Here is a 13,845-nt window from a genome sequence, read left to right on the forward strand (position 1 = left end):
ACATCAGGAGTCCGCCTGGAGAATAGAGACATTCAATTTTAAATTTAGCAATCAGGAGTCCGCCTGGAGAACAGAGACATACTTTTCAAGTTTGACATCAGGAGTCCGCCTGGAGAATAGAGACATTTAATTTTAAATTTAGCAATCAGGAGTCCGCCTGGAGAACAGAGACATACTTTTCAAGTTTGACGTCAGAAGTCCGCCTGAAGAATGGAGGCATACAGTTTAAATTTCAAAAAGCAGGAGTCCGCCTTGAGAATAGAGACATTCAATTTCAAATTTAGCAATCAGGAGTCCGCCTGGAGAACAGAGACATACTTTTCAGGTTTGACGTCAGGAGTCTGCCTGAAGAACGGAGACATACAGTTTAAATTTCAAAAGTCAGGAGTCCGCCTAGAGAATAGAGACATTCAATTTTAAATTTAGCAATCAGAAGTCCGCCTGAAGAACGGAGACACACAGTTCAAATATCGGTTGAAGTCAGGAGCCCCCCTGAATAACAGAATGGCGATTTATTGGTTGAAGTCAGGAGCCCGCCTGAAGAGAGAAATGACGTTTATTTTTAAAGTTGTTGTTGAAGTTGGGAGCCCGCCCATAGAACAGAGGCATACATTTCAGTCTTTTCATTTCAAGTGTTGAAGTTGGGAGCCCGCCCATAAAACAGAGGCATACATTTCAGTCTTTTTATTCCAAGTGTTGAAGTTGGGAGCCCGCCCATAGAACAGAGGCATACATTTCAGTCTTTTTATTCCAAGTGTTGAAGTTGGGAGCCCGCCCATAGAACAGAGGCATACATTTCAGTCTTTTTATTCCAAGTGTTGAAGTTGGGAGCCCGCCCATAGAACAGAGGCATACATTTCAGTCTTTTTATTCCAAGTGTTGAAGTTGGGAGCCCGCCCATAGAACAGAGGCATACATTTCAGTCTTTTCATTTCAAGTGTTGAAGTTGGGAGCCCGCCCATAGAACAGAGGCATACATTTCAGTCTTTTCATTTCAAGTGTTGAAGTTGGGAGCCCGCCCATAGAACAGAGGCATACATTTCAGTCTTTTCATTTCAAGTGTTGAAGTTGGGAGCCCGCCCATAGAACAGAGGCATACATTTCAGTCTTTACATTTCAAGAGTTGAAGTTGCAACAAGAGGTCTCAGCACAAACTCAAGTGCATGTGTCAAAAGGAAGAAAAAAACATCGGAAGAAAAGCACCGGAAGAAATACAAGAAGACAAGAAAGCCAGGCAACAAAAACAAATTGCAGTCTAGCCTAGCTTCTTGTTTTCTTTTAAGCACGGTGTAACAAGGAGATCGGTAAGCAGTGATAACAGCATGCAACAGCAGTAACATCGCAGTCCCACGGTAGTCCCAGCTACCAAAAACTTCCCGAACTACATTGACCTGATTCCTGTTTAGCCCAGGATATGTAGGAAACCTTTGAAGCAAAGGTTCGGTCAAATCTTTTTCAAAAAATGCTTCACACGGAGTACTCGGATGGGCAAAAATCGCTCGCTTTATCTTTGCACGAAAACCCTTCGTGTCTTCGGGCAAAGAGGGAAAGCTGTAACCACGTGATTTTTGCCCTATATGAGAATTACTCCCAAAAAATTCAAAAAAATAAAATAATTTTTCTTGGTGTGCAATTTTTGTGATATTTTGTGATATTTTGTGTAACTATTTGTATATTTGTCTGTGCATGTTTATTTGTTAAATTAATAAAAATACAAAAATATATCGCATTTTGCATGTAGGATTTAATTCTACAATTGTTAGTAATTAAGTTCGTTTTACAAAAAATAAAAATCACAAAAATAAGCATCGTTTGCATTTTTAGCATGTAATGTCCAAATATACAATTTTATGCTTAATTATTACTTAATTGTGCGATAATTGTTATTGGGAGTTAATTTGCGCTTTTATAACTTAATTTAGTTCTTAATAATAATTTAAGTATTTTTATAATTTAGTTTTAGAGAAATAAAAGAAGAAAAGAGAACGAAAATATAAAGAAAGTCGGAATTGGGCCTCTTCTTCGATTTCAAGCCACAGGCCCAAAAAATAGCCCAATCTTCCCAAACGACCCAGTCCATTTCGAACCGGGTCGAACCAATCCATAACCCAAATACCCAACACCCTATCTTGTAAAACAAAAGAAAAGAAAAAAACAAACCCTAAAAACACCCTAAACCATCCGCCACCCCCCCTATCTTCTTCCTTAAGCTCCCCTCCCTAGCAACCATGGCTGCCCTACCCCCTCACCCAACGACCACCCCCTCCAGCCCTTCCCCCTCACCCCGTCACACTCACACACACACGCACCAACAACTCCATAGCTGCCCTCCTCCATCAAGCTTCGTCATCGTCGAGTTTGAGCTCATCCATGGCTTCCCCTACTGCGTTCAGCTGCTTCTCCTTCTTGCTGCGTTCAGCTCATACTTCTTCTTCGTGTTTTCGTCGTCAGCCCGTCGCGCTGCTGCTCCGTTCTCCAAACGACCAAGCTGCTCCTGTTTTCTGTTCCGTTGCTGCCCCCGCTACTTCTGCCGGTGCTTCTTCTCCCCGTCGTCCTCCTCAACGGACTGCTGCTGCCATGGTCGCCACTGCTGCTGCTGTTCGGCGACGACCAGCTGTTGCTGCTTCATGTTTCTGCTTCGTCTCTTGCTTCATCTTCTTCGTTATGTCAAAATTTCGTTGGTTTCATTTAGAGTTCGTCCAATGTTCGTCGTTGGTCATTTACGGTTAGTTGTTCTAAGTTTTATTTTGTCCATATTTTTGTTTGATATTTTCCGGATCCAAAATCGTTAGATGATTCAATTCTTGTTTTGTTTGTTCGTCGTTGAAATAATTTTCTATTTTTGCTCATATGTTTTGTTGATTAAATTTTCAGATTCAAATGGAACTTTGATTAATTCATTTTTTCAGTTTGTTTCATGTTTGTTTTATCGTTCTTGTTTATTGTTTAGTTAAAAAGTTGTTAGTTTATTGTTGGTTAAATAAAAATTGAAGTTTAATTAATTTGTTTCATGTGTTCTATGTATTTTTTCCAGAAATTGTTAATATTGTTAAGTTCAAGTTTAAATTCATAATTGTTTCTTCTTAAGTTTTGTTTTGTTATTTGCCTAAAATAATTTATTTGTAATAGGGAAGTATGTTGGTTTAATCATGTGAATCCGTCATGTTTTGTTGTTTAAAAATAGATTTAATTCATGTTCATATTATGTTTGGTTGATCTTGAATCCGAAATTTGTATAGTTTGATTTCTTGTTTATCATTTATGATTATTTCTTGAATTTGTCTCATAATCTTGTTTAAGTTTAATATAGGAATTGTTTGTTGTAATGTTGTTAGAGTTGATTTTAAGTTCAATATTATTGAATTTAGAAATCTGAATATACTTGTTTGTTGTTGTTGTTGTTGAATCTGAAAATAGGTTTGTTTGTTGCTAAAATATTGTTCAATCAAATTTTAGTTGTTCTTTGTTGTTCAATTTGTGTTCATGTGATTTGTTGTTGAAATGTTGAAGAAATCATGTTCATGTGATTTGTTGTTGAAATATTGAAGAAATCATGTTCATGTGATTTGTTGTTTGAACATTGTTAGAAATTGATCATATTGTATATATTTTGGTTAAGTTTGATTAATTGATTGTTATAGCTGATGGGGTAGTTTGGTAATCTGTACTACGTTCAGGGGTAAAATGGTAATTGCAATAAGGTCGGAGGAGTAGTTTGGTAATTGAACATTTTATAATTCTTTATGTTAAGCATGGGGGACAAAATATAATGGGGTGAATTTTTGATATAATTGTTTAATTTAATGGGGGACAAGACAAAATGTAGTGGAGGGGAATCTTGTATTTGTTTATGGTAGGCATGGAGGACAAAATATAATGGGGTGGGGTTGATACATTTATTTAATGTAATGGGGATGAGTGGGAAGAATAATGGATTTGGTAGGAAAAAGTATTGATTTATTAGTTAATTAAAGGGTTTGGGAATGTGATATATATAGGAGGTCTTGGACAGATATAAAAACACAGACAGAGAATAGAGAGAGAACAGATTAGAGAGAAAAAAAGAGCTGAACATTTATTCCGAAAAAACATTGAAACTCTCAAGAAAAGAAAAAACATACAAAGAAAAATATATAAAAAAAGTTGAAAATTAGAAGAGAGAGTAGTACACACCTGATAAATATTCTGGTATACAGGTGTAGAAATTAAGGGTTGAAGATTATCTAGCCTTTCAAAAATCTGAAAATTTCCCTTGGTTTCCGTCCGTTATTTTCGGCATTCCTGGATTTTATTTTGAATTTTTCAAATCTATCACTGGGGCTTTTGTTGACTGGTTATTGCTGGTTATTGTTGCTGTTGCTGTGTTACGTATTACGTTTCTGACTTTCTTCTTCTTATATTGACAATATCAGGTACACGACTGTAATTTTGGCATTTTGTAAGCCGAAATGAAGAATAGAGTGTTAAAATTTTAATTTAGTTTTAATTTTTTTTTTGTATTGTATTTAGATTATTCATGTATTATTATTCTGTAAATCACTATCATTTGGCATAACTAGGCATGTTATAGAGATATATTAAATAACGCCTTAACCGGATTATTAGGAAATATATTTAAGCCTGATTACTAATTAAAACTGTTTAATAATCAAAATAGAAGAAATAACGTAAAAATGGCGTTATTGAATCAGTTTGGCAAAAATTGACTAAGTTCCTTATTCATAAGGTTTTTTTTGTCAACGTTAAGTTAATCGGAATCATGTAGTTAATTTCAGTTAAAACATGAATTAGTTTGCGAATCAAGTATTAGGACATGATGTGAATTAAAACAAGGTTAGTTAAGGTTAAATTGTTTAATTTTTAGAAATATGGTTTAGTAATCAAGTTTTTTTTTCAATTTTCAGTCTTTGTAAATAATTAATTTCAATAAGCTTAAGTCATATTAACAATATGATTTTAATCCAACTATGGGATAATTAGTTTTTTTTTTTATTTTTTGACAATTCCATGTTGTTTGTAATTATAATTTTAGTAATATTACTTTCCATTAATATTTGTTTTAAATTAGTAATTAATATGTTATTTTTAAGTATGTAGAGATTGACTTCATAATTATAGACAAACTTAGTAATAATAAAGATGTAGTCATTAAAGGGTATTCATAAAATAAGGGAGGATCTCGCTAAAAAATAAATAAATATAAATAATACAAAAATTGCAGTCCTCCAATCTTATTTATTTATTTTTTTAATATAAGAAAATATCTAGATTCCGAGATGGGCGATTTAGTAAAATTCACAGTCCTACCTAATAGTACCATAACGCGTAGTATTTTGGCGCATATTTAATAAGGTTATTTTCTTAAATACGGGTGTACATTTATGTAACCCAAATCACGATCTTGACGAAGTCAAAATGCGTCAACAAATCACGTGTGCACTGGTTGTGGCGTGGTTCGAGATGCGTTTTCGCGACGTTGCAATTTTGTATAAAATAAATAATGATAAAAGCGGTTTTAAAAGTTAAATTTGCATATAAGTTCTTAATTGTTTAAAATCAGATAAATGAGCCAAATATGACAATTGAGCAACCGTGCTAAAACCACAGAATTCGGGAATGCCTAATACCTTCTCCCGGATTAACAGAATTCCTTATCCAGATTTCTGGTTCGCGGACTGTAATACAGAGTCATTCTTTTCCTCGATTCGGGATTAAAATTGGTGACTTGGGACACCCTAAATCTCCCAAGTGGCGACTCTGAAAATAATAAATAAATCATGTTTTGATCGTCCTTTAATTGGAAAAAACGCCCTTCGTACCCTCGCGGGGCGGAAAAAGGAGGTGTGACACCATCTCCTCAACATCAACTGCTTTAGAGGACTCTGCAACCTTACCTTTTCCTTTATCCATGCTCTTCTTCTTACTTTCATCCAAAGCCTTCTGTAGGTCACTCTCACTCTGCTTCACCCTGCTTCTTGTGGCCCTTCCCTTTGGAAAGGGAGTTTCAGTAGTTGTTGGGGAGGAAACCTTTCGTTTCTTGGAGGGTTTAGCAGCACTGGGGGTTCTCCTTTTCTTTGGATCATAACTAGCACCTACTTTCTTTATACGGACTGCTAGGGTCTCTTCAATAAATGAACCAGGTTCATCTCCCTGTGAACTTAGATTAACTAACCCTTCAGCAACTTCACCAGAACTACTTCCCCCTGACTTCTTGCCACTTTCTTTAACAGTTTCCTATGCAACTCTACAAATAGCAGGTACAGACAATGCAACAGTGGGTGAGTAATCAGCCACTCCTTTCCCTTTTCCCCTCACATATCCACATTCACCCTCTCTCTCTTTTTCTTTATCAAATTTCTTTTTACCTCCACTCCTTCTTAACTTAGGTAATTCCACATCCCTGGTAGGCCCAACCAGAACAAACCTATTTTCTAAATTTTCAGTCAAAGAAGAACTTACCTTAGAAGGGGATTTTTGAGCCTTCTCAGAGTCAAAAGACACAGGTCCTTCCCCCTCACTAGCAGATTTGTACGACTCAGAATCAGAATCTTGAGCCTGACTTGCCTTTAATTTCTCATTTAATTTCTTTGAAAGAGCACCAGATGCTAGCGTTTTGCGAGCAAGCACTTTTACTCTCCTTGTCCTGGGTTGGGGAGTCGTGCTAGGTGGAGAAGGGGTAGATGAATCAAAGGGAGTAGGTTGTGGAGGAGTTCCAGGGTTGTCTTGTGGGTTCGTCATTATAGCTAATTTCTTGAGAGAATTGGTGAGTTAAATCTTTGGAGAAGAAAGTAATTGAGAGTGAAGAAGGTTTTTGACGATTTTGAATTATGAGGGTCGCAGAAATTAATAATAAATATTTAAAGGGAAAGACTCATTGAATGGATAACGATAACTTTAGCAGTCAATTAGAGGTCTAATCAACCTGAAATTACAGGTTGAACGAACGGTTAGGCTTCCCTAGATTTTAGACAATTTTTGTGGTTATAATTCTAATGAGGATGGAACTGGTTCAAAAACAACCGAATAGGATTTTCGAATTAGTTGAACAATGGTAGGACTCTGATCTTGATTTAAATATTTATATTTTTAATTGTGCAGAGTATAGAAAACACACTTTGGCATTCAGATGAACCAATACTGACGAACCAGGTTCTTTATTTAGAACTCTCTTGATCATGCCTCAATTTACCACAATAGAGAAAAATTTTGTGAGAAATCAGTGAGTCATATTAACACATGTCACAAGAGTATACTATTTACAGTATGAAGCTGAATAAAAATTAATCTAGATATTTACACAACTTCCAGATTTCCTAGCCAATTTTTTTTCCTTTTTTTAAATTTATTTTTCATTGTGCATTCTGAGCTGGTCCCATTAGGTGATTTTAATCATCCCTAATTCTAACCTGTTCCTCTCAAAGCTTTCTTTACTCAGTGCTTTAGTAAAGATGTCAGCAATTTGTTTATCAGTAGCACAGAATTCTGTGGTAATCAATCCTTTCTCATAGTTGTCCCTTAAGAATTGATGTCTAAAATCTATGTGCTTAGTCCTCTTATGATGAACTGGTTTCTTTGTCATACTTATAGCACTAGTGTTATCACAAAAGATGGGAATGCAACCACTTCAATGCCAAAATCTATCAGCTGTTGTTTGATCCACAACAATTGAGCATAACAAGAGGCAACAACAACATATTCAGCCTCAGCAGTGAATAAGGCCACCGAATTCTATTTTTTAATAGCCCATGATACAAGACATGAACCAAAGAAATGAGCCATACCTGAGGTGCTCTTCCTATCCACAAGGAAACCTATATAATCAACATCAGCATACCCTACTAGATTGTAATTACTAACTTTAGGGTACCAAAGACAAAGATCAGTAGTGTCTTTCAAATATCTCAGTATCCTCTTGACGGCAATCAAGTGAGATTCCTTAGGGTTTGCCTGAAAATGAGCACAAAGCCCTACACTGAAAACTATGTCAGGTCTTCTAGCAGTAAGATACAAAAGTGAACCAATCATACCCCTATACAACTTTTGATCAATAGATGAACCAGGTTCATCTATGTCTAATTTAGTAGCTGTTGCAATGGGTGTGTCTATTTCCTTTGATTCATCCATTTTAAACTTTTTAATCAACTCTTTTGCATATTTCTGCTGATGGATCATGGTTCCATTTGAGTTTTGTTTGATCTGTAAGCCTAAGAAAAAGTTAAGCTCACCCATCATACTCATTTCAAACTCACTCCCCATCAATTTGACAAAATCCTTACTCAGTTTGTTAGTGGTTTCCCCAAAAATTATGTCATCAATATATATTTGTACTACAAGAAGATCCTTACCTTTTTCCCTCACGAATAGAGTATTGTCAATTTTACCTCTCTTGTAGCCATGTTCAAGCAGGAATCTGGACAATCATTCATACCATGCTCTAGGAGCTTGCTTAAGTCTATAGAGAGCCTTGTCTAATTTGTACACATATTCCGTACACTCCTTGCTCTCAAACCCTGGAGGTTGTTTGACAAACACTTCCTCTTTTAGGTAGCTATTCAGGAAGACACTTTTGACATCCATCTGATGAAGAGTGAATTCCATGTGTACTGTAAAGGATATGAGGATTCTTATTGCCTCCAGTCTTGCAACTGGAGCAAAGGTCTCATCATAATCTATGCCATCCTCTTGGCTGTAACCTTGGACCACTAGTCTTGTCTTGTTCATTATAATTGTTCCATCTTCATCAAGCTTGTTTTTGAAGACCCATTTAGTGGCAATTACTGATCTATCCTTGGGTCTTGGAACTAGATGTCAAACTTGACTTATCTCAAACTGATTGAGTTCATCTTGTATTGCATTTACCCAATATGCATCCTCTAAAGCCTCAGCAACATTTTTAGGTTCAATAAGAAAGGAAAAGCATCAAACGTATACGGATTCTTTAATTGTGATCTAGTTTTAATCCAAATGTTGGATTAGTAATTATGTTCTCAATGGGATGAGAACTTTGATACTTGTAAGGTTTCACAACCAACTGGTTTCTGCTTGATGTTTCTTCCATGTTCTGTTGCTGAGGAACAGGGTCATGGACAGGTTCCATTAGGGGATTGGTTTCAGTTCTTCTTTGTTCAGTTCCCCCTGTCAGGTTGCCCTGGATGGAAGAACCTGTTCCATCACCTGTTCCTTCGTTTGGTGCATCTTTAGCTTGAGCTGAGACTTCACTCAATTCTTTTATCAGCCTAATAGTTTCATGTTCCTGTCTCTTAGAAAGAATGTTAGTTTCATCAAAAACTATATGTACACTTTCTTCTACACATAAAGTTCTTTTGTTGTATACTTTATAAGCTTTGTTATGTGAAGAATATCCCAAAATACTCCCTCATCACTTCTGGAATCAAACTTACCTAGGGAGTCCTTTCCATTATTGTGCACAAACCACTTGCATACAAATGCCCTAAGATAGGATATATTTGGTTTTCTCCATTTAAGTAACTCATAGGGAGTCTTCTCTACAAGAGGTCTAGTCATGCATCTATTAATGATGTAACATACGGTATTTACAGCCTCTGCCCAGAATCTATGGGGCAATTTACTAGAAAGAAGCATAGTCCTAGCCATATCTTCAAGAGTCATATTCTTTCTTTTAATTACTCCATTTTGTTGAGGAGTCCTAGGTGCAGAAAAATTATGATCTATACCATGCTCATCACAAAATTCAGCAAACTAGCATTTTCAAATTCAGTTCCATGATCAAACCTGATTGATGCAAGTTGATTACCTAGTTGTTTCTGAGTTTTTCTAACAAAGGTAGTAAACATGTCAAAGGCTTCATCCTTAGATGTTAAAAATAGCACCCAAGTAAACCTAGAATAATCATCAACAAGTACCATCATATATTTCTTACCATCTCTGCTCAATGTTCTCATTTGACCATAGAGATCCATATGAACCAGTTCAATCATTCTGGTTGTGCTTACCATTTTCTTGCTTTTAAAAGATGATCTTACCTGCTTCCCCTTGCACAAGCCTCACAAACTTTATTTTTCTTGAACTTGATATTAGGTAACCCTATTACCAGGTCCTTGGAGACTAATTTGTTAAGTTGATTCAGACTTGCATGACTAAGTCGTTTGTGCCACAGGAGGGGATCATTGTCCAACACACTCAAGCAAGTGAGTTCATTTTCTGAAAGAGTGGACAAATCTACAATGTAAATATTGTTAACTCTTTGTCCCTGCAAAATAATCTTGTCAGTGGTAAGATTAATCACAAAGCATTTGGTAAAGGTAAATGCTACAAGGTTACCTTTATCATACAGTTGTGATACACTGATTAGGCTATATTTCAAGCCATCTATTAAGTAGACATTCTCATTGGAATGTGAGTCTGTCTTACCTACCTTTCCAACCTCTATGATCTCCCCTTTTTCCCATTTCCAAAGGAGACATTACCTCCTTTTAGATCCTCAAGTGAAAGGAACTGGTTCTTGCTTCCAGTCATATGCTTTGAGCAGCCACTATCCATATATCATATTCGGATACTTCCTTTCACTTGGACCTATTGTTCATCATCTAATTCTCCAATGGCCATAAATGCTTATTCATCTCCAGCTTCATCTTCTGAATCCTCATATGATGTTTCTCCCCAAGCAGCAACCATAACCTTTGTTGATCCTTTGTTCCTTTTGGGTTGAACGTGTTCTTTCTTCCAGTTCCTTTGTTCATCCCTTTCCTTCTTCCATTCAATTTCCCACTGAGGACAATTTTTGATCATGTGGTCAGTCTTGCCATATTTGTAGCAGCCCTCGTTGGTCTGTTTCTTAGGATCCATTGGTTTGTTGAAGGTTGTACCTCTTGAAGAACCTTTTTCTCTCATCAGGTACTTTTTGAAATCCCTTGTGATCATGGCCATTTCATCATCGTTCTACACCTTTAGCTATTCTGAGAGCCAGACTCCTTTTCTTCTTGGGTGCATCTATTTTCATGGTTTGCCTTCTCAGTTCATAGGCAGTGAGATTTCCATTCAGTCCATCCAACTTGAGAGTAGCAATGTTCTTTGATTCCTGAATAGCAGCGATTTTGCTTTCCCAAGTTACTGGTAAGACCCTTGTCAAGATTTTCTCAACCATGTCTTCTTCAAGGATAATTCTCCCAAGAGATTTAAGTTGATTTATTAATATTGTGAACCTTGTATACATCTCCTAGATAGTTTCTACTTCCTTCATGGTAAAATTCTCATATTAAGAATATAGTAGTGTTCCTCTTGATCTCTTTACTTGAGGAGTTTCTTCATGAGCCACTTGTAAAGTGTCCCATATCTCCTTAGCAGTGGTACAATTTTGAATCCTGCTGTACTCGTATGGATCTAGTCCACACACAAGTCATTTCTTGGCCTTGGCATTCTTTTCCCATTTCTTTAAATCTTCGGTAGTGCAATGAGCTCTTGTCTTTGGCACGTCCACTCCTTCAGCATTCTTCTTTGTAGTAGCCAGGGGACCATCTATGACTATGTCCTAGAGTTCATAGTCTTCTCCTATGATATGGTCTCTCATCCTGTTCTTCCACCAAGAATAGTACCGACCATTAAAGAGTGGGGGTCTAGCAGTGGATTGCCCTTCCCAGTTTCCAGGTGGTGCACTCATCTTGATCTGTTCCTAAGGTGTTAGCCTCTTCAAGGATAACCCGCTCTGATACCAATTAATGTTTTATACTTCAGTACCACAAAAAAAGGAGGGTGATTTGTGTGGTTCCCAATTTTTGCTTAACTTGATTATAGAAGGACCGGGTTCTTCTATGTGTTCCAACTACTATTGTTTGCGGAATAATAAGTAAAGAAAATAAAGAACATAGAGATTTTTACATGGAAAACACCTGGCTCAAAAGGTGAAAAAATCACGACCTACTACTCAGTAGGATTTTCCAAAACTTCCACTAAAATCACTGAGCCAAAAACTGCATTTACAAAAACTCTTTTGTAAACCTAGGATTAACTTTAATCCCGTTGTAGCACACAGCCTCAACTGGTGCGACAACTTCAAGTTAACTCTAACTTAAACACTCTAAGTATCTAATACAATTGCTTCTATAAAAGCTGAAAGGTACAATGTAAAATCACCTACTGCAATTGAGCTAGAATAAAAGATAGACACTTGGAACTGGTTCTTCTATCTGGTTTAAGTAGCTTTAGGATTGCACGCTTGAATCACACATAAATTGCTTGCAAAATTGCCTTGCTATTTTGCTCTCAATTCACGTTTAACTTCTGCTTATGTGCATTACTTGTAAAAGAGAACAACACTGGTATTTAATGGGTTAGTAATTAGAGATTGACTGGGATACAGATGCTACTCTTCTATGGTAGAAGAGTTCTAGTTGATCTCATATTCTAACACTATCATCTTCCTAAATTGTGTTCTCTTCGTGTAAGGAGTCTTTCTCTCCTTATCCAATATGCAACCTTTTGATCAGGTCAAAAGGTATTACTTCTAATAAGTTAGATTTATCTCCTTCACGTGCATCTTACATGTTTGGGTTGATCACGATTGTGCTTCACAAGATGGACCTGGTCCATTTCTGAGTTCCTCTTGTCAGTATTCAAAACTTCACATTTACTTGGGCTAACAGTTTTCAAGACTCTTCAGAACCCGTTTCTCTCTCTTCTCATCATTAGCCCCTCTTCCCATAAAACTCTCTTTCTCCCTCACAGCAAGTCATGAACCTTTATCTCTTTTGTATCTCTGTGATCTTTTCTTCACTTGTCTTTCACTTAACTCCCCTACCAAATCCTTTTATAATGGAAATCGAATGATCGCTTCCTTCCCCACCATTAACACCACTCCCACTTCCCTATCATCCTTAAAGTCATCTCCAGAAATTCACTCTTCCACTCTTTCCAATGCTACTGCACCCACACCTGTTTCCTCCTTATTTCCTATTATTTTTCCTTTTTTGTCAAACTATGTCTCCCTTCCATGTGTTGAAAATCCCATGTCTCCTCATTCCTCTGATCTCACCAAAGAACACTCAAGAAGTGTTACCTCTCAGGTGTCAGAGATCTCTAAGGATGATCCTAATCAGTATCTGAACTCCTCCATTTTGGTATCATTGCTATTACAGAGTCACCAGAAAAGGAAGCAGCGCACAATATCACGACTATCGCTGTTGAGAGTCTGTTGAATGAAGGAGCATATCTCTTATCTCTTGGATGAAATAACCATGGTACTCTTCGAGTCTTTAATCCATGAACCAGTCCCAGAAAAACCTGCTGGAGGACCTGATTCTCTTCCAGATAAATCCACTCCTAAACCTCTTGATTATCCCAAGCCCTTATAATCCTCTTCCAAGTCACCCTCTATCAGGTTCCAGCAGAAAGAGTCCTTCGAGTCTACCTTGCAGAAAAGTAAGAGAAGTGTCAAGACAAGGAAGAAGAGGTTGATGAAACAAGGGGAATTTGTGACTGACAAAAGCATTCCAGTGGGTGAGGTTGACAAAGATGCTCTAAAGGAACTCATTTCCTTAGTATAACGATCTATAAAAATCCAGAAGTCTTTGGATGGAGCTTCCGATGAAGCTATTGAAAAACAAAGTGGAACATCTGTGAAGGGTAGCAGTAAGTCTAAGAAGAGTATAGTTGAGCAAGCTATGTCTGAAGGAGATACTATGGGGCTTGTAAGTTAGAAAGGGAAGTTTGTTAAGGATCTAGAAAACGAAAATGGGAAACTGTATGGGAACCTGGTTCTCTAAAGACCATACCTAGTGATAGTGGTCTTTGGCAGGAGAGATTGAGAACTCAGAAAGTCTTGTGGGGTCGTATGTTTGATCCGGCAATTTCAAAGATGGCAGGTATGAG

The 13,845-nt window shown here is 37.0% G+C and overlaps 1 protein-coding gene across 1 annotated transcript; it reads right to left on the bottom strand.

The window, feature by feature from the left end:
• Nucleotides 1-5,793: 5,793 nt before the first annotated feature.
• Nucleotides 5,794-6,738, bottom strand: LOC138881753 (uncharacterized). The gene is made up of 2 exons (XM_070162009.1): nucleotides 6,460-6,738; nucleotides 5,794-6,234 (listed from the first exon to the last, which is right to left on the bottom strand). Exons 1-2 carry the CDS (start codon nucleotides 6,736-6,738, stop codon nucleotides 5,794-5,796), a joined length of 720 nt encoding a protein of 239 aa, XP_070018110.1.
• Nucleotides 6,739-13,845: the final 7,107 nt, after the last annotated feature.

The sequence above is a fragment of the Nicotiana sylvestris genome, chromosome 11 (genome assembly GCF_000393655.2).
Source record: "Nicotiana sylvestris chromosome 11, ASM39365v2, whole genome shotgun sequence".
Lineage (NCBI taxonomy): Eukaryota > Viridiplantae > Streptophyta > Magnoliopsida > Solanales > Solanaceae > Nicotiana > Nicotiana sylvestris.